The sequence below is a fragment of the Lipophrys pholis genome (assembly GCF_963383615.2).
Source record: "Lipophrys pholis genome assembly, chromosome: 9".
NCBI lineage: Eukaryota > Metazoa > Chordata > Actinopteri > Blenniiformes > Blenniidae > Lipophrys > Lipophrys pholis.
The window spans coordinates 24,339,335-24,360,671 of NC_137639.1; the positions used below are offsets into that span (position 1 = coordinate 24,339,335).

Sequence of the window (21,337 nt, forward strand, 5' to 3'; positions counted from 1 at the left end):
GCAGAATTCAAAAATACATGTCTGTTGAGAGGGACAGAACTTAAAGACCAGATTTTGTGTGTGTGTGCGTGCGTGTGTGTGTGTGTGTGTGTGTGTGTGTGTGTGTGTGTGTGTGTGTGTGTGTGTGTGTGTGTCGGTGGCTGCAGGTGGGCTATTTGTATGACCGGCTGTTGATAGACTGCTTCATTCTCCACAACGGGAGGAAAGGTTATCTCAGTGTGTGTGCGAGCGCTATGGTGAACGAGGGAGACGGAGTGTGTATGTGATCCCTCCACAATGGATGAAAGGTTATCTTTTTACACACACCATTTCTGTCGACTTAACCCCACCCTGTGAGGTCATGGCTCTGATGTCATATGGCTTAATTTTAGAAAGCTTAGCACATCGAGGGAACAATGCGTAGAGTAATTCTATAGAGGTAAGACTTGCCAGCGAGCTGAGAAAACATCAAAGAACATGAGGTGTGTGTCGGTGTGTGTTCAATGTTTTCCCCGGCCTCTCGTCCCCTGTCCAGCGCTCTGTGGTCTCAGGTGGTACGAGTACTGCCTGGCTTGGTTCACAGCGTCGGGCAGGTGCACACAGTCTATGCCGCTCACTGAAATGAAAGCGTTGAAGCTTAAAAACGTCCACTCAATGGAAATGGCGTGTTCATTTGTGCACGTGAACTTACGCTGGCTCTGTGTGTGTAGAGGGACGTCGGAGAGCAGCTGAGACTGAGAGCCCCGAAACAAACGCCCTCGCCGGGCCACGGAGCTGCCTGCAGGACAGTGAAGAAAAGATTTAGAAAGTCAATTCAGTCAGTCTTGTGACCAAGACTTTTAGCAGCATAATGAAAATGATTTCTGAAGCAAACAAAGATCAGGCCGCTCCTTTAACTGGTTCATCTAGTCAGGATCCACACCCGAGGTTGACTGTACAAATAAAACATTACTAAGATTATAACATGATGTTTGTTGATCTGGTTATCACAGGCCCTATAGCTCAGTGGTTAGAGCACTGGTCTTGTAAACCAGGGGTCGCGAGTTCAAATCTCGCTGGGGCCTTGTCTAATACTTTTTTAGAAGAAATTAATTCATTATCATTTGTAATGTATTCAAGAAAAACCAGGTGGTTTACTGAAGAAATTCCTATCTGTAATTAAAAATGTTCCAGAGCGGAGACAAACGTAGTTTCGGGCAATAAAAGAGGCTGATCGCGTCACACAGATGTTTACACAAGCAGTGACAGAATTTATGTTGTTTTAAATCAAGCTCCTGTTAACGTCCTCAAAGCACTTCTTTGTACTTAATGTGTTTATTAAAAAAAATCTGTGATGCAAAAACAAATGATTCTTATCAGCGGTATTCCAGCAGTGTGATCAGCGGTTTGCCTAACACTGAATAACCACCCTGTTACTCTTCAAATTCAAAAATACTGAAACCGCTCCAGATGAAAACGGTGTTTACCACAAATATTAGAACGTTTTAATGTTGACAGACACGTATGCTTCTTTATGACATTTTTGGAGAATGATATGTGCATTCTTCACCACACAGCTGCAGTCTCTGTCCTTCCCTCTGCGACAGAGTTCAACATAAAGTTAGTGATCCAGTTTATTTATTTATTTATTTTTAATTTATGTATCCATCTTCCATACAGATTAAAACTTAAAAGTGACAGGGGCCTCAGCACAGGCAGGGTAAACTCTGGATAGATAACTATTTCATCACAAACATACAGGCAATTTCGAGTCACTAACACTTCAAATGCATGTTTTTGGACTGTGGGAAGAAGCTGGCACACCTCTGGGGAAACCCAGAAAAGAACATGCAAACTCCACAATTGAAAGGGCTTGAACCAGGGAATTTAAATGTTTAAACTTTGAGGACAAAATAGTTTTACCTGAGTGAACAAGTCACTTTTGCACAAGTGTGTGCGCCTGTCCATATGGGTAATAACACAGTTGCACGGGCAATTATAAAAAGTGTTTATGATAATTAAGTGAGGCCAAAAACCCAGCCTACAGTTGTAATCAAATGTCTGTCTATGTCTTAGAAATGAATGACGAGAGAGCGAGAATATAAGTCTTACGCATGTGTGTGTGTGTGGGGTATCGTGTAGGTGGGGGGGGGGCTTTGTGTGTGTGTGTGTGTGTGTGTGTGTGTGTGTGTGTGTGTGTGTGTGTGTGTGTGTGTGTGTGTGTGTGTGTGTGTGTGTGTGTGTGTGTGTGTGTAGCAGATAGCTTTACGCAGTCGTCTGACATTCCCCCTGACAGCTCTGAACTTTTCACAGTGCCAGGACTGTCAGATAGGGAGAAGCAGAGAAAGAGGGAGCGAGAGGAGGTGAGGAGGAGGAGGGGGGGACCACGTCCGAAGGTTGGGTTGGACCGCAGAGTCTATCTGCCACCCCCCCCCCCCACCTCCCCTCCCTCAATAACTGGCGAGGGCATGTGTGCTTGTATGTTTTGGCGCGGCGCGGTTTCTGCCCGTCCTCCCATCATCACCTGGTGATGTGTTATGAAGGTCAGTCCTGTCTGCGGAGCGAAACCTAGCGCAGGCTCCACGTGTGAGACCAGCCTGATACTGCCCAGGTATGTGGATAGAAGCGTCACCCAGACATTTACGCGGGTTCCCGTCACCACAACTGCTCGCACACGGCGTGCTGAGTGCGGTTAAACAATGATCACGATTTCCAGCTTCTTCCATCTCCGTTATCGGTGCCGACAGCGCCTCTGGTTCGACAATGGAGGTATGTGTTCAAGTTCATATGTGAGGGCGCATATGAGACACACCAGAATGATCTGAAAGTCGCATGTAGCTCACTACAAAAACGCACTGATAAAATATTGAAGAGAGTATAAAGTCCTTTGATTGGTTTAAGAGAAGTGGAGGCCTAATTGTTATAGAGGCAGACTTGTGACTGGAAGTTCGCCGAATTCCGGTCCCTAAAGTGACGAGAGCTTTCAGGAGGGGAAATAAAAGCCACTGTTTCTAATCCTCATCACCGCCACCACAGCAAGGCCTTGAGCAAGGACATGATCTGCCCCCCTGCAGCAGCACCCTTCCCCTGGTGTGAGTGGTAGACTATGAAGTGGAGGGGCATGAACATGAGTATTTCTATCTTGAGTTTTCATGATATTCCTGTGCATTGTTTCCTCTTAGGAGAACTAACAAGTCTGTAAGTTTGGATAAATTGTCCTTAGTTGTGTGTTTGATTGTATTTGTGTTAATAACAGCTGGGACAGGATAATGGCCTGAATAAAATGAGTGGGGGAAAAAAAATAAAATAAAAAATGGGTCCAAGGATGTTTTCCAAATAATATCTCCAGTTGAGTACATCTTTTTGATTTAGTTTAGTTTCATCTGCATCTACATTGGTTGTTTGTTCCATTATTTTTTCACTCTTTGGAGCGCTGCACTTCAAGTGAAGGGCGGCTGGCATTAATGGACCAAACACATTAGTGGTTAGCGTGTGTTTATTTATTTAACTCGCAAGACTCTATGCTGAAATATGACTGATAACCAGCACTTTTTCTGGGCTGTTTTTTTAAAAAGAATTTTTTTTTTTTAAATGAAGGTAGAAAACACTTCAAGGCAGTCTGCACCTTTTGTCACGAGTCTGTCAAAAGTCACAGCACCTCCTTCACTCCAGAGGTTCACCATCATTGATTGAAATAATTGGGGTCGGATATGATGTCAAGATTCCCTCAATCAATACCACACGTTTCCAGAACGTGTCTGACTGCGCAGTCATTACGAAGAACAATGGCAGCGAGTTGAGAATTGCTGTCGTTTCCTCGTATTATTAGCAGATGTATTGTTGTGTTGTTTTGAATGTCGTGTAAACACAAGGAGTTACGGGACGTCTCTGGCTCCGAGATATAAAGCGCCAACTATGAGCTGGAAGGGTTCCTGATTTGAGCAAAGCACTTCAGTTTGCGTCATTGCCCAACTTTAATCATTAATTTCCAGTCGTCCTACTACTGTCAAGTAAGTAATAAGTAATTCACTGTTGGATCGCCATCAGATTGATGGTTACTGTCATTCCCTGAGAGCTCACACAATGAGCTTCCTGTTGCAGACTTCACAGGTCAGCAGCTCGTACATGTTCAGCATTTCAGCACCTAAAAACATTCAAATACTAAGTTTGGAAACAGAAAACCCATTATTTTAGCTTTCCTCATCGCCTCGAATCATAACATGTTTTATATTAGTAATTTAAGGAGTTTACAATCTTCCAAAGCGTTAACAACAAAACACTCAATATAAAAAATAAAGTAAATTTAAAAAAAAAGGAGGCAGCATGGACACCTTACCATAGATGCTTTGTAGCACAGACGTCTTACTCTGTGCAGGTTTAGCCAGTTGAGGTCTGATGTCCGTCTTCCTCGCGTTCTGGGCGTAGTTGGACTCACCTGACTCAACCTCTTGGCGGGCGTGTACCTCTCCCCGCCTGCGTGCACAGAACCTGCAGAGACGCACGCCGTTCAATTAGGCATCTGAGACGGGGTTCAAAGCGCCGAAAGCTGGCGAGTCCTCGCACTAATGCCCACTAAGCGTAAACAAAATAAACAAGTTTATTCAAGGCGGTTAATAGGCCGCATATACACAATTTAATTGTGAAACTGAGGGGAACCAGAGGACCTCCTGCTGTGGATTGGCAGCCTCTTAGAGAAACGTAGGGTATGTAAAAGAGAGCAGAAGGCGGAGAGAAGCTGCTGGTAGCTATTAAAGCAGCCCGATTGAACTTTTAGCCTCTTGTTAAAGTTGTATGAAAGTTTTAGATTATAGCCTTGCTGTCCCCCGTCTCCTTGTCTCACTCCTCTCCCACGCCCCTCCTCCCCTCGCTCCAGTGTTGATGGCAACCAGACCAAACTGGGGGGGGGGGGGGTGCAGGAGAGATGAGAACCCTTTGGCATGTATGTGGGTGAGGGCTCATGTGGGCACCACATGGCACATTTCAGGTTTCTCTTTTGTCAAAGAAGCCTCGGCTCCTGAACGCCTCTCCAGGTGCAAACGCGCCGAGCAAAGCTCTCCACCCACCTTTTCCAGGCCTGCTGGATGATGCGTGCGGCCTCGTTCCTCCTCCTGCGCTGCTCTTTGTTGTGCTCCCTGTGCGTGCGTGCTGGCACGGACGCGCGCGAAGCGGAGCGAGTCTTTCTCGGAGGGCTTTTGGGATCTAAAGACGATCTACTTCCCAATGGGGCGACGGGAGCTTTGTCCCTCTGTGAATTCTGCTCCTTGTGTTTTCTGTGCTTTTTCGGAGAGGCGTGGGAATCGGTCTTGGCGATGCGATTGTCTGCGTTCTTTCGTGGGACGCACTCGCTCGTCCTGGCCTCGCTTTGGACCGCGGTGGGGACAGGGGTAGAGGTTGCGCACGCGCTTGAGGGCGGCTTGACCATGATTCTGTGCATGGAGGGGGACGCGGGTTTCAGGCTGGGCGGTTGTCTGCAGCTGGCAGGAGACAGAAGTTCCTCCAACCTGGTGGTCTGAGGAGCACCAGGTGCAGCGTCGTCGCTCTCACGACCGTGGCTCAAAGCTTCAGGGGCCTCCTGCGGTTCAGACACTTTACTTCTTCGCGAGGACCTGCTTTTGTGGGCTGATGGGATAAAGTTAAAAGGCGCTCAATTACCTCACGTGAGAATATACCACACGTCATGCAAATCATCAGTTTTACTGCCTCGTTGGGACTTTCATGCAGGGAGATGACATTTCTGCACCGGTACAAACGACCTCAAACATTTTTGCGCTTTAGTACCTTTGTGTCTTTCTTCTTTGCTCTTTGAGCGTTCCGTTTTGGATGATTTCTGAGTTTCCACCGGCGCATCATTAATGGATAAGTTCCCTACAATGCTCTCAAAGGAGAGCTTTTCTGGCTCCACTCTCGTCTGTGAAACTTTCCGTCTCTCGGCATCGGGCGCTGACACTCTCTGCACGGCTTCTCTCCTCCGCTGTTCTTCTTCTCGTTTCCTGAGCATAAAGAAAAGTGAGCGCTAAAGCGGCATACGACTGCATGTGCAGTAAACCACAGAAACATCCAAAGTTACGACTGAAATAGGAAAGCGTGATCTATATAAATACTGGGTGAAAAATTTATGTCTTTACATACATCGTGATCTAATCAAGAATTATGGGACTATCTTTCATTGTTTCCTGTAACTTTATTCACTTAATTTCACTATACTTACCTGACTTCGTAAGTGAAACATCATATAAAAGACTAAGACTTTTAATGAAAGATTGTGGCGTTGGTGTACCCTCTTTAACAAATTTACCTGTCAAATAAAGCATTGTGTGAGGTGAAACTGGTAAGCAAATGACAACGGAGGAAGGAGACAAAAGCAAGACAGAGGGAAGACGTATGTGTGTGCTGGGATGACAGAAAAAAAGATAGATACGGATTGAGTGTGACTGTTCTTATCTGGGTGAGAAAAGCAAGACAGAGACAGCTAATGAAGATTGAAGCAAGAATAAGAGATTGATGTAAAGCATGTGGTTGTGCGAATAAATACTTTGTGGAACTCAGAGGGGCGTTAATGAGACATGAACACAAATGGTGACTGCATAATGAGCAAAGCTAAATTACATATGTGGAAAAAGAAAAAACGTACAAACATGCAGTGCACGATGAAGGCAGCTTCTTCATCCTTGGTGTCTAAATATGTGTGTCTATTTTCTCATCTCTCACTTGGCTGCATCCTTGCGCAGTTGCTCGTGTCGCATTAGGAGCTGTTTCCTCTCCTTGAATGCCTTGCGGACGGTGTAACCCTTGTAGATTGCTTGGATGGAGGCCGCAGCGATGTCCTGGATGGCCGCAATGGACAGAGCTCCGTGCTCCAGCATGAACTGTGTCACCTCACTGTGTCCCCCCAGCAGAGCGTAGTCCAGAGGAGTGTATCTGCACAAAACAACACGTCACTCAAACGTTGGTATTCCAATTTGTGTCCTTACGTCTGCTGCCGTCTACATCCTCACCTCTCCTCAGTGTGCTCCATTTGGTTGGGGAAGGCGTTGTAGCCCAGCAGCAGTTTCACTGCGTCCAGGTAGCCGTTGTTACACGACCAGTGGAGAGCGGTCCGCCCCTTAGCAACAAAAACACTGTTCTACTTTTAACGTTACTTTTGTGTGGAAGTCTGAGCGTCTCGCAGATGTAAGCCACCACTCACCTCCTTGTCCTGTATGTTTGGGTCGGCGTCGTTCTCCATCAGCACCGCCATGCAGGTGATGTAGCCGCCGTAAGCAGCACACTGCAGGGGAGTCCGTCCAGCCTGATCCTGTTCCAAAAGTTGTAGACTGTAGCTCAAGAAACTTTGCAGCTGATCCCGATTATATACTTACTCGCGGTGGGGGATTTTTGTTCAAGCAAAGCGAATGGGCGCTTTCGTCAATTAAATATAACTTATCTATACACAGCACAGTCGGCCTGCTGCTATTTCAGAGACATTGTTGAGGCCATAGATTCTAACTTGCAGAAACCTCAGTCAGACAAGAGATCGATGAATCATGCCGACTCGACCTCCACTCTGCTGCTGCACTTTCTCTGCTACAGCGAGATCAAAACCAAGGATGGCAGTCTAACAAGGCGGGGAATTTTGCTGGTTTTGCCAACAAGGTAGATGGTAAACCACAAATTGTGTTGGTTACCGTTCACAAAGGATATGTTTATTTGATTCCGACTGTAATTTAAGTACCTATGTTTTTCCTGAATTACTGCAGACAAACTCACAGTCTTTGCTCGGTGTGTTAGGAAAGAAGCACTCAAATTTGTAGCCTTGCCAACAGCTTTAAATACCTCTCACATTATACAGAAAAACATTTGTAGTTTTTACTTTTTAAATTAAGCTGTTGAATTCAAATGTACAAATGAGGAAGCATCCCATGAGAGCAGTTCAGATGTAAAAAAAAAAAATCAATTTAGTAAAATTTAAGACTGAAGTGTGTTGGGAAATTAAAGCTGATTGGTTATGATGTGCTCCTGCAGTATTGTTTGTTATTAGCTTTGGTCAAATGTTATTGCCTTAAATGCGTTGCTTAGGATTTGTGGGTGAATAGCTGCAGTCACATGCTTAATGAAAAAGAAACATGAAGTAAATGATAAGCCACTAGACAAAACCCGGCTGTGTGTAATAAATGAATTATGTTTTCTCTAATGTCATTTAGCAGATGCTTTTATCCAAAGCAACACTTCACCAGTGTGCCCCCTTGCCTCAGGACACAAGCCGGACAATCTAATATTCACAGCAGGAATTTGAACCCATGACCGAGTGTGCTCTGACCAGGCAACCACAATCTGAATTTTACCGCTGTGTAGATTGTTATTGTATACCTGCACGTTGGGACTAATCCCACTCTCCATCAGTATCTGGCAGACCTCAGCATTCCCTCCGAGAGCCGCCCAGTGTAGAGCAGTGTGACCATCCACATCGACCAGGTCCACGCGGGCTGAGCCTTTCACGCAAACAACCAGAAAGAATTATTTTTCCCAAAACATTATCGGACCTAAAAATCTGAGAATTGTGTTATTACTGCCGGCACTGGCACCCTTGATGAGTGTGAGTATGACATCTCTGTATCCCATCTCGCAGGCGCGAAACAGTGGCGTGTGTTTCATAACGTCCAGAGAGTCGACCATCGCTCCCTTCTCCAGCAGCAGCTTCACGGTGCTCACGTGGCCTGACAGGGAGGCCGCATGCAGTGCTGTCGAAACACACACACACACACACACACACACACACACACACACACACACACACACACACACACACACACACACACACACACACACACACACACACACACACACACACACACACACACACACACACAGGCAAAACATAAAGATCCAATTCTTGAATCTGACTGGACAATAAACACCCTCGAGGCAATTGCTCCTCCGTTGTCTGACCCTTCTTTGTTCCTTCATCCCCTTGGCTCCTTTCTGGATTGTGGCAAAATCCTGGTCAATGGATGGTTAAACAGACAGTGAAATTTAATGAGGAGCGCTGCACTTAATCCATGTGGAGGACACCTCCTTCCTTCCCCTCGGTCCAGTCCCCAGACAGTGCATGGAAGTGATCGGGGCACCAGTCAGTTCCACTGCCCTTCACACTGTCTCATTAGAATGACTCAACCGTTGCATGTTATCCATGCATAAACAACGACCGCATGGTTGAGCAGAGGGGGCCATGGAGATTATATGTCCAAACAGCCCCGGGGGTCCGATTGCGGAGGTGAAGTTGCATGTGTGTGTGTGTGTGTGTGTGTGTGTGTGCTTGCATGCAAGACCCACACTGGCAATAGCAAAGTCTGTTCATTATGCCATCACTAATTTTGCTGACAGTATCAGCTCCTTGTCTCCCTTATCCACTGCGCACCTCAGGGGGAATTCCCTGTGATGTCATCAACAACCCAAATCCAAAAACAGAGATCGAGCCATGCTATGGAACAAGCAAAGAGTCTAGTTCGGGTGTTAGTCTGCTTACAGTAATGGCTACCAACCTTTTTATTTACTAGAGCAATATCTCGCCTACCGCCAGACTGCCTCTAAGAACAAAACGTTAGAGCGGAGCCAAACACTGGGCGACACAACCACTATCAGGGATGAACAAAAGCATATGGCTTCAGAGTTCAAAGCTCACCAGTGCCGCCGTACTTGTCTGCCATGTTGATGTCGATGTGAGGGTTGAGGGAGAGCATGGTGCGGATAACGTCGTCACTGCCTTTCCCAGCAGCCCACATGAAGGCGGTTCGCCCCTCCAGGTCAGATTCATCCTTTACTGAGGGATGGGACAGAAACACCCCGACGGTCTCCTTCACACACAGAAAGGCAGATCATTATCCTTTAATTAATTGTGAGAAAGAGTTTAGACTTGGTTTAGATCATGGACGTATAGACAAACAAATATGCATTTGTATGTCATCGTTTAAAAAAAAAAAAAACAACAACCCACAATTATCTTCAAAAGGAAGGAATTGTATAGATAATATGACGAGGCAACGTAAGGCCACACTCACAAATTTCCAATAAAAAAAAGTATATGTTTTGATTTGGTGAGGTGACAAGTGCTTTTAAACAGGAAATACATGGACAGATGCCTTTGCCAATCATTGATTTTACAGATGGCATTGACATTAAAATATAGTCTCTTGGAGTATATATAGAGAAGGACCTGTTTTGGAATGTAACCAAAACATTTAAGTCCAGGCTGTCCTGATATACTCCATTAACAACAATAAGTCAAACATGAAGCCACTAGGATGGGCGTCAATGTGTGAAAAATTCAGGAAAAGAGATTGTCATGAGTTTCTCACGGTCAGAATGACCCTTTACTTATCAATATTATTTTAATCAATTACTCAGAGTGAATATGTATGCCAACATTGATGTGTTAACAGTAATAGAAAATATGGATCAAATACATTATACCCATAATAGTCCCTACCAAAGCATGTCACACTGGAAAACATTCCAAATACAATTATGACAAGCGTATATACTCAAACTTTTAATTTCACCATCAACTGGCAATGACCTTCTTTTTAAAAATCTCTTTTGTTGCGGATTCAGATCCTGAACAGTTCAAGGTGCTTTGACATTTTCACTCAGCCGCAGAACCACGAGGAGGAGGCAGCTTTTGTATTTTGGACAAAGTACCATGACACTGACGCATCAATTTGGGCCTTTCTGAGTGTGTTTGACTCACAGCGTTGTTGCTCTGAGCTCCATAGTGAAGCGGCGTCGCTCCTTGGCTGTCTGAGGGTATCGTGCCTGACGTGTTTCTTTCTAACAGCAGGTGGACAATTTTGGCGTGGCCTGAACAATAAATGGGAGGGAGACAAAGATGTGCAGAGCTCGGAAAATTCATCAAACACACCGTCACATTTCTCACAGTTAATAAACAGTGTAAAAAACAAACAAACAAACATCTGTTACTAATCAGGATGAGGAAAAGCTTGGGGATCGCCACAACCAGTAGGATTTACTCCAAGAGGCTGATGAATGAAAATGGATTGTTTCGAAGACGGGCCTGTTATTTTAAAACAGGCTGAACCCCGTGCAGTGAATCACCTCCACTTTGTCTGCACTCACCCAGCAGAGCTGCCCAGTGCAGCGGCGTCCTGAAGAGGTTATCGTACGCCGTGACATTACAACCCTCATAAGATGTCAACACCTCCACTACCGCCTCGTTACCGTCGGCGACGGCAAAGTGCAGGGGTGTGCGACCCTCGTAGTCCTGCCAGTTCAACAGTGACTCTGTGGGAGCTGCTTCCTTCACACACACACACACACACACACACACACACACACACACACACACACACACACACACACACACACACACACACACACACACACACACACACACACACACACACACACACACACAGACGGGGGTGAGATTGTGAGATTATGACAACAATAGTAGCTGTGGGTTTGAGTGTTATTTGTGCTGTGGCAGGTACCAGGATGCAGCGGACCGTCTGTGTGGCGCTGGGCTCCTGACTGTGAGCGGCCCAGTGCAGCGGGATCTTGCCCTCACTGTCTGGGATGCCGATGTTGGAGTCGTGCTTGATGAGGAGGCGTACGTGCTCCGGTCGGTTATAAAACGCTGACCAATGGAGAGCAGTTTGCTGATTTAAAAAAACAAAAACAAAACACAGACATAAATCAATGAATGAAGCTTGAAAAAAAGTAGTGAAAAGTTTGAGGTTTTCATTTCACAATAACTCGGTAGGGGAATATGAGGGAATGTGCCGTACAAAGCTCATATTGAAGATGCACCAGCAGACTGGTGTAGATTTTAACTCAGATACGGCCTCCATGACGGCCACTGAGCTATTCTGGGTTTTGCTGGGGCCACTGTCATCTGACACGATGATGCATATTGGATTATTACAAAACTAACTACTGATGTCAGATAGACATCAGCTCCAACAGAGAGAGGGGATTGTGTGTTTGTGGTTGTATCTGCAGAGCTCGGGACAAAGAAAAAGATTGTTGAACTATGAAGTGTTGTGGAAGTGAGTCTCCGTGTTTTAAATTCCTACTGCTTCTTACAAACCATCTTGACTCAGTTGTCTCTGTGCAAATTACTGGTCAGACATCCTTTCGGACTGATTAGAGATTATAAAGATGTGAAAATGACTTTAATGTGAGTATGTGTGTTTACCTTGTTCTTGTCTTGTGTGTCAACCTCTCCTGGTCCAATGTATTTGAGGAGCAGGGCGAGGGCTTTAGGGGAGGGGTGTCTGGTGGCCAGGTGAAGTGGGGTCATTTCTTCCAAGTCTTTCTGCAGCCAGTTTGCGCGCCTGGACAGCAGCAGCTTCAGGAAACGCACATTCCCCTGCAACACAAATACACAGGACAAACTGTGCTGATAAGGAGCTCAGAAATCATCAATTCTCTTCAACATTAGTCATGAACCAGCAGCGATGTCACACACACTCCCACACACAGACTCCCCAGGCTTTTAGCGGCGTCTGGTTCAATCCGCAGGTCATCCATCTTCGTTCCCTCCTCCTGCCTCCCTCCTCAGTGCCTGTGATGAGCTGTTAAACAGTAAAAAGCGTCTCGGTGGTCTGACAGAGCAGCCAGTCTCTTCCTGTCATTCCCTTCAGATCATCATTATCATCATCATTATCACCTGCCTCAGTTTGGGTCTCACACCACCAGGCCACTGGGCGATGTTTTCTGCAGCAGTGGCGACATGTCGGCAGCGTGTGTGTGTGTCCACAAAGACATGACAGCGTACACGTGTGAGTGTGTTTTGTATATTTGCCTTTCTGTGGCCACAAAGCCACCGTCTGACAGATCTATCTTGTGTGTGAGCATGCATCTAGACTGTGGGGGAGAATGTGTGTTAGCGTGTGTGCGTGTGCGTGTACCTGTCCTCTCTATTCTCAGTCCAATTAGATCAGTAATCCCTGGCCTCTTTCGCTGTCTCAGCCACTTATTGATCAGGTGTCAAAGAGACAAGGCTTCTCATCACTAGCACCTCCCAACACACACACAAATGCTCCCCATCTGTGAGACGGATCCCAATAAACTATTACCGCAACTCCCTCCGTCAGTGATATGAATATCCCATATCAGTACACTGCCATTAAGTGAAACCTTCAATAAATAAATAACATGTAAAGATGTAATATTAACCCCCGCCGCGCCTCCTCCCGACTCTCTCGCAACAGCGCTGTTGAGATATTCTTCTGAATGTCTGCAAGTCTAGACTGAAGTGAAAGAGGACATAAGGAGGACATGCGTGTATTTGAAATGAATGACTACAAAGCTCGTGCATAAGGATTGAAAAAAATTAAAAATTAAAAAATCAGCTGATAAAAGCTTCTACAAGCCAGAAAGCTATAACTACACTCAAGCCACTAGAGGGCACTAGACTGCCACTAAAGCTTAAGGACTGTCAAAAATGTATCTGCTGGTTAACCTCAAAGAGAAAAGATTATTGTATGTAATAAATGATTATATTCTAATTTCATTTAAAGAATAGAAGAAAAAAAAAAGATTGACTTTCGCCACGTTGTTGTGCATGTGTTCCAGTGTGTGTATGTGTGAACCTTCTGAGCAGCGAGGTGCAGTGCCGTTCTCTGGCTGTGGTCGGGTTTGTTGACCGAGGCACCGGTCTTCAGCAGAATCTCTGCACAGTCCAGGCGGTCGGCCAGCACACAGTACATCAGAGGGGTTCGGCCAAACTGGTCCTCACGATCTCTCAGCGAGGGCTCCGCTGCACACACAGATACATGCACATACGTCCATAAATGCACCTAAATCACAAGGTAACCTATAATAGAAATCAGCATTTGTGTCAACATTTGTTTGATCTGACACGAGAGTACTGTACTTTTTCTGGATATCTATTTCATATAACACAAGTAAACCTTACAATCACTTTAGCCCTTTGCAGAAGTCTCCATCAGCAGAAGGATCATGGCGTCAACTTAATGGAATGGCAAAATAATAGTGAAGTATTAAAAAAAAAACTTTTGCAACAGCTGACCCCTCCCCTCGGACTGCGGATTGACGTTACTGCAGTAAAGATTTCTTATAGAAATCGATGAAGTGATATGTTGGAGCGTATACAATCTGTGGACTATTTAACACACTGACTGGCTGCTTGAATGCTGCTTACCTGCGATGAGTTTGAGCAGAGCGCTGCGGTCACCATTGACAGCCGCCGCATGCACCTGGGAGCTCAGAGAGGCCGGTCCTGCACTGGACGTCACCGAGGCCTGGAATAAAAACAGATGGAAGGTCACGGCTCAGCCTGCAGCAACACACACTCTGCTCACTTATCAATGTTTCATGCAATGACATTAAGCTGTGTGGATCCAGTTTCCTTTCATTTTCATGATTTCAAACTCATCTTGCTACTGGATGGAGTAGGCCATGCTAAGCACCAGATTATTTAAATTTTAACATATGTGCAAAATGAACAGGAGAATCACAAAACCATAAAAGAAATGGTAACCAACTGCCGATTCCATGGATTTTGATTGTGCCAAACAATTTAACTTGACTATATTTCTGCCACAAGGCTCAAGCTATTGGCGTGCTTTTTTTCCTGCTGCCTAAGCAAACAGATCAGAACCACAGAAAGGCATAAAATTATACTTTCAAACGTAAACATGCATCCAATTTGAGGCAAATTGTTAAAATGCTGAAGCTCTGTTAGCAGTCAATCACACAATAAAACACATACTTTCCGATAACATAATAACGGAGCTAATATATGCTGACTGTGGGGAGTGTGTGCACACTGGTGTGTATGTGCTTGTGTATGTATTGCTTGTTTCTGCTCCTGCTGAGGGGGTTAAATCTCTTCCTGGCCCCACTTAACCAGAGCCCAGTGAAAGCTGGGTAATCTGCAGACAGGAAGCAGCTGGGGAGGGGGAGACCCTGTGTGAGCGTGTAAGAGGGGGGTCTCTCTTCATGTCTTATTCATGTGTCATTAAAACTGCAGCATGCCTTGCTGTGGTTGTGTGTGTGCACGCATATGTGTGTTGGGCTTGGAGATGTGGGACAAGCCCTGCGGCGCACAACACAGAAATCAATTATTGCCCCTAAACACACAAATGCTGGAGGCAGAAACTCATGCCACAATCAAGAGATTCCTCCAAGATGTTTTCATCAGCGGTGGCAAGAAGCGATCCGGTCGCGGCTGAACATTATTGCATAAAGACGTTATTTTACAAAAACACGGCGGAAGAGAAATCATGAACACGTATCAGCCGTTTGAATACTTCATTGTCATTCTGAAAAAGTTTAAAACTATTGAGCGGGATCGAAAGGAAGGAGGGAGCGTGCTTGTGTCCTCCATCCTCTTCTTCCTCCCTCTGGTCACCTCATAAAGAGTGCTCCTGTCGACACTGCGTGCAGCGCGGCAATTACCCATCATGCTCGCTGCTTTCTCACGCTCTGCCAAATAGGGGCAGATACTTAACACAGGTTAGTTACCACATTTACTGCAAAGTAAGTTTATGCATGTGCAAAGAAGGGGGGGTGTGCGGCACCTAAAGAGGTGTGTCTGAGTGCGTTGGTGTGTGCGTGTTTGGCACATGTGCCACGTCATGGGAAGTGATTTTCCGTGAGAGAGAGTTTTTACAGGGGCTTTACCAAAATCAACCACAAACTTCTCTAAACAACTTTAATTCACAATGATTACGCAGTCAGCAGCGCACATGAAAATGCACATACACACATGCAGTCTGTGAATACTAATATTTAACACATGCAGAAATAGCAGAGATGCCGTCGCTGAATCATGTCATGTTTCCAAATGGGACAATCTGACATTCATTGTGCCTCTGTTCAGTCATGAGCTTTTTTTTCCAAACTTTTGTTTACTTCAGGCGTTTTATTTTGAACCTTTTCTTGCATTTCCACGTCAATCTAAAAGCCTCCAGCTGCTACCATAAAAAGTATGAATTGATCAGAGTAATCTTAGATGCAAGAAAAGAAAGTTATAATTTGGCCAAACATTGACATGAGGGACAAGAGTCAATATCCAAATCTATGTGAGGGACATTCATATCACCATGAGCAGGCAATTAGAGTTTCATGAGGACCTGAGTGTTTTGGAAACACCTACAGTGCATCCAAATTTGGCTAAAAAGGCTTTTGCAATGCAGTGTCTACTGTCAAACAAAGGAGGGGGCAAAAACAACACAAGGTCCCGTTGAGAGGTTTGGAGTGGTCTCATTTACCCATTCATACCAGTTCCTCGGGGAGCACTCCACTTGTTAATATGAAGACAATAACTCAGAGTAAACTATTGATCAAAGGCTGAGGTCCAGACCAAGTGATTGTGCATCTGTATGAGTATTGATTCATGCTGATGCTGACATTATTTAGTCTTTATTCATATTCGGCCTCATATAACTGCAGCGATTTTAACAAAGAATCTAGACACTCCCACGAAACCTTTCAGCAGCACTACGGGAGAGCTGCACACTTAAATACTGCTGAATTCTGACGCACACACACGTAGTATAACCCACACTTCAATAGATGCTATTGAGACAAACAGGCGAAGAAGCCGGGGAGTCAGAGTGTGTGTTTGTGCACAGTGTGTCTGTCTGCATGGTTCTCGAGCTGTCTGAAGGTGTCTGCTTTTGATAGGGGCCACAGCTAAGGCATGCTGGGTAAGCAGTGGGGAACAGAGCCTGAGCCTGTGGCCTTTATTTCAATTCTCCCAACAAGCACACACACACACACACACACACACACACACACACACACACACACACACACACACACACACACACACACACACACACACACACACACACACACACACACACACACACACGCGCGTACAAACATGCTACTTTTTCAACAGTTTAGACTGTGTGTTCAGGTTTCTTGGTGAGTAACATGGGTCCGTACAGGCATCATGTCCCTGTGTGTGAGGGTATCTATGTCTCAGATAGAAGATAGAAGCTGCAGGGATCGGCACCTGGGTTTTGACTGACAGGTGAAGACGTAGAAGGAAGGATAATATCAACCCTCAGGGATGCCCAATCTGTAAAGTCCTATTTCTGGGGGACGTCCTGTTTCCCCAAGGACCAATGAGCTGTCTCCCTCAGCTGGGGGCCGAACCCCGGGGCACAGCGGGGCCAATCAGCGGGAGGGGAGAAGGCTGAGTGACACATAGATCTGCTAATTTACATCATTACCACAATGCATCCTGACAAATGAGCCCCCAGGGTGTGAGCCAATCACCTGGGAGAGTAATGCAATTAGGCGGGACCACAGCTGTCAATCTCACAGCCACAGGGGTCAGGTAGCGATGCCTGTGGCTAAAACACCCCTGCCTGCCGCTTGTCGTTCACACAGCACCTATACGTGCGTGCACATATATGTATATCTGCAGATTAGACATGCAGATATGAAGTGTGGGAATAATATGTGTGTGTGCGCAGACACACATTACAGGCGGGTTATCTATCTTCCTCCTGAGGGTGGAGGGGAGGTAGGAGTCAGAAATGAAGGTGGAGTGTGCAACTGCTTGCGGGACTCAAGAGATTGGCTTGTGTCCTCCGAGGACTCACACCTGAGCCTAGGTGTGTGCATATCTGAATACATCTCGGCGTATGTTTGCGTGTGTTTACACTTGCCCATGTGTTTTAGCCCACTGGGGAGCATTGTTGTGCTCAGAGTCTGGCTTCTGTGCAAGGGCGACTACAACTAAAGAGGAATACGGTGGAACCAGAGAGAATCTGAAACTGGTGCAGAATGGCCGCGTATTTGACTGGCATGTAATCGAGCACTGCTGGTAATGAGGCTTATCTTAGTCTCATTAGGTGTTGTGATATCATACTGGAGCACTCCACTGAGTCGATAGGGTTCGGCCCAGCAAGTCATTAATATGTGTGGTGTGTGTGTGTGTGTGTGTGTGTGTGTGTGTGTGTGTGTGTGTGTGTGTGTGTGTGTGTGTGTGTGTGTGTATGTGTGTGTGTTTGTGTGTGTGTGTGTGTGTGTGTACTGATCAATGCAGCTCTGACTGGCGGACTGTAAACACTTACCCTCTGTAAGGCTTTAAGGAGGAACAGAAACAGCCCCCCACCCAAAAAAAACCCCACACAAAACAAACACACAACTTCTACAACAATGAGCAACTGGAGTTGCTGTCACCTTGTCTGTGCAGTTCATGTACTGCTGAAGACATTCTCAGAGTAAATGGAGCTGTGTGTTTTGTGTCATCCCATTATATCACTAATGAGCCACCCTCAGGAGGGAGGGACAGGGAGGCAGACAAAAAAGGGAGATGAAGAAAAAGAGTGAAGAGAGGGGCGAGGACGAGGAGGGGGAAGGGAGACAGAGACACCAGCTCGGGGACTTTTTCCTCTTCTCCCCTCCATCCCATTTTACCCACATCTCTGAGTCTAATTGGACTAAAACTGTGATCTAATTAAATGTCCAATTAAAGTGCAGGGAGCAGCGTGCCCACCGGCGAATCAGAGTAGAGGGACATAATCAGCTGGAAAAACAAACAAAAAAATCAATGGGAGCAATGCGAAATGGAAAAAGATGGAGCTGACAGAAAAGGGAAAAACAGGGCAAAATGGAGAGAGGATGGGCAGACGCAATCAGTGCTGGGAGAGTGGGGTGGGTGTGTACCACATTACACTGTAGTGTTATGACTATATATTATATATATGTTAAAAAAAAAAAAAGGCCCCTCAGAAAACGAAGGCTTTACAAGACTACATTTTACGTTACAATTAACAAACAAACTCTGACTGATTTCACAACATTAAAGCTAAAAACATATTTCAAAATTTCTAATGATTCAAGACCACCTCATGTAGATATAACTGAGAGGAGTAGACATGCTGTACTTTACATATTGTAAAACTATAAAACTCATATAGGCCGTGTGTAGCACTGAAACCTTAAAGGAATGAGTCAAGCTCCAGTTTACTCAGTATTGTCGCATCCTGTTAAATGAGGGTCACCAGCCTGCATATTTTGGAGAAAATGGAAGGTGTGGCTTGATTTGAACAGACCTTGATGATGACACATTGATTAAAATCAAGTGTTTTGAAGCAGTAACCAGTAAGAAAAAATTTTCTGGAGTTTTCAAATGTTTTCATTGTTCAAGATGTCGCATTTAATAAATGTTTAGCCTGTAAAACATCTGTTATTCTCTCTGGATAGATGCAGTCGCTAAAGTCAAAAAACTACATCACCTTTGCATAATTCAGCAGGTGAGTGAATAAAATGTGAACAATGGTAATTATAACTAAATACATACATACAGCTTTGGAAAGCGTTTGACCTCTTTGGTCTCATTTTAGAACTTTAGATTTTGGAATATGAGCCAATCAAGAAATGGCCCTGAATTCAATTCTGTGTAGAGTTTGCTTGTTCTCCCTGTGCATGTGTGGGATTTTCACCTTGCCTCTTTCCACAATCTAAACATGCTCTGAAACGGACATAAGGATCAATCCTGTCATGTCACTCTGCATTTTTTTGTTTTCAGTGTCGTTGTGAAAATCGACTCTATTTTATTTTCTTCCATTTAACTTGCGCTGCGGCCGACTGCAACCGTGACGTGCCTAAAGTCAATGATACCGATGGATGATGAATGCATTTCAGATATATATATACACATTTATAGCATTTGCTTAAAATTTTATTTCATTTGATGTGACACCCAGACCGGATATAGAAATACATTTTATAAACATAGTCTATTCGGTTCAAACAGTTTGGATGTAAACAACACAAGTGTGAGTGTCATTTTGTCATTTGGGTGTGTGTTTCATATATGTTTATTCGAGCTCCATTTTATTGTAGGATAGGTGCTTGACAATTGTTTTCAGTTTTTACATAAATATGAAAAGTGATTCCTGAAAAAGAAAACTACCAGGAAAATGTTTACCATGATAACTCAAGAAAACACACAGTGGAAATTTAAAAAGAGTTATTTTAAAGACAAATCACTACATATTAATACCTGCTCTCATAAACAAATGTACATCCTGCTCCTTCTTCTTTTCACCAGAGAGAAATCTTCCTGACTCCATCTGTGAGTTGCTCACACACTGTGAACCCCCTATGGACAGATTTAGCCCATTAAATATTAATGCTGGGATTCAATTCAACATCCCACCTTAATCTCCTTAACAATTAGGTTGTTGCCACATACACAGTGAGCTTTGTTTCTCAGTCTCAAAAGTCTTGCCTCTTGAGAGCATCACAAACTGGAGGTTCAGGTAACAATCACGTAACAGGACAACAATTGAATATAAATAGTAGTGGAAAAATGACCACTTCTGGAATTTAAACACCAAAGTAAGCCTGATGAGCTGCTCCCTGTGTATTGGATTCTTACCATATCTGCGTTGGGGGGGACACTTTAGCAGATGTTTCTCAGTTCAGTGCATCCTCGGCGGGTGTGAGTGCACGTCCAGGTCCCCTACTTGCCCTGATCCCGGCTCCTGGCAGGGCAGAGAAAGATGCTCACTCACACACTGAGACCAGCCCACCTGTTCACACAAATAACTGCCAGCATATCACAGCTCCTGTACTTATTATAGATGAGGGGGCAGGATATCTGACAGGTTGAGTCTGTTTCTTTAATTCAGTTGCTTTCCAACTGATCCAAACGAGCTGATGATCTTTCAATAAGCTTTAATGCCTTTACTCAGGGAAAAAGTGGAAGGAAAATTATTTTAATCACTTTTTTTTTAAGTATTGTTTGTGACTTTTTTAAGCGTTTTATACTTGGTACACAATGTCTCAAGCAAATTCCTCAGTAATAAATGAGAAGTTACAGGGTGAAAGAGATACATTCTTAGTTTTAGGGATGGTGTTTGATGAACTAAAAGTAAGCAAACAAATGTTTTTTTGCGTGTGGATTGTTTGTATAGTGATTTGGGGAAATTTTGGATCTGATTGAAGTTTTGTTGTTTTACTTTAACAAGTTTCTTTTAACAAAAACACATTGCACACTGCCTTTTGAGGCATGTCGATGGGTAAAAGGTTGCAAATACGATTACAAAAACTGAAGCAAAATGATGCAACTATCCCGTGTAGAGAGAAATCTGTTATTCATAACCGCAGCAGAGAAGTTAGAGGAAACAAAGTTGTGACAATAAATTTAGTCAGCACAGTCTTAATGCGGTAGCATTTTAAAAGCTGCTATTTGTCGCTGCTCATAGTCGGTGTTATATTTACCGTTTGCTTTACTGGTCTCCCAGAAAATCTTTTGAAAGTTTTCTTCCAAGACGTCCCGTTGAATCACCACAATCTGAGGGATAAAATACTACATCTCCCGTTACAACAATAAAGACGCCCACCGCCATGGTTGTAGTTTTCCCCCATCGTTTAAGCGCACCCA

At 44.6% G+C, this 21,337-nt stretch overlaps 1 protein-coding gene across 1 annotated transcript; it reads right to left on the minus strand.

Moving 5' to 3' along the window:
- Positions 1-7: 7 nt before the first annotated feature.
- On the minus strand, positions 8-21,302 carry invs (inversin). The gene is made up of 19 exons (XM_080471641.1): positions 21,175-21,302; positions 20,330-20,435; positions 14,120-14,219; positions 13,548-13,714; positions 12,149-12,322; positions 11,442-11,609; positions 11,068-11,248; positions 10,682-10,791; positions 9,617-9,788; positions 8,520-8,675; positions 8,305-8,426; positions 7,145-7,252; positions 6,954-7,060; positions 6,667-6,876; positions 5,737-5,948; positions 5,022-5,577; positions 4,295-4,446; positions 671-757; positions 8-595 (listed from the first exon to the last, which is right to left on the minus strand). The coding sequence occupies exons 2-19, from the start codon at positions 20,330-20,332 to the stop codon at positions 480-482; spliced, it is 2,901 nt and encodes a 966-aa protein (XP_080327767.1). The 5' UTR covers positions 20,333-20,435; positions 21,175-21,302; the 3' UTR covers positions 8-479.
- Positions 21,303-21,337: the final 35 nt, after the last annotated feature.

Excerpts from the sequence above, each read along its gene's own strand:
- invs (XM_080471641.1), bottom strand. Across the intron at positions 7,253-8,304 it reads GGATTAGTCCCAACGTGCAG|GATCAGGCTGGACGGACTCC; the intron begins GTATACAATAAC and ends CTTTTGGAACAG. Across the intron at positions 4,447-5,021 it reads ATCCAGCAGGCCTGGAAAAG|GTTCTGTGCACGCAGGCGGG; the intron begins GTGGGTGGAGAG and ends GCGTCTCTGCAG.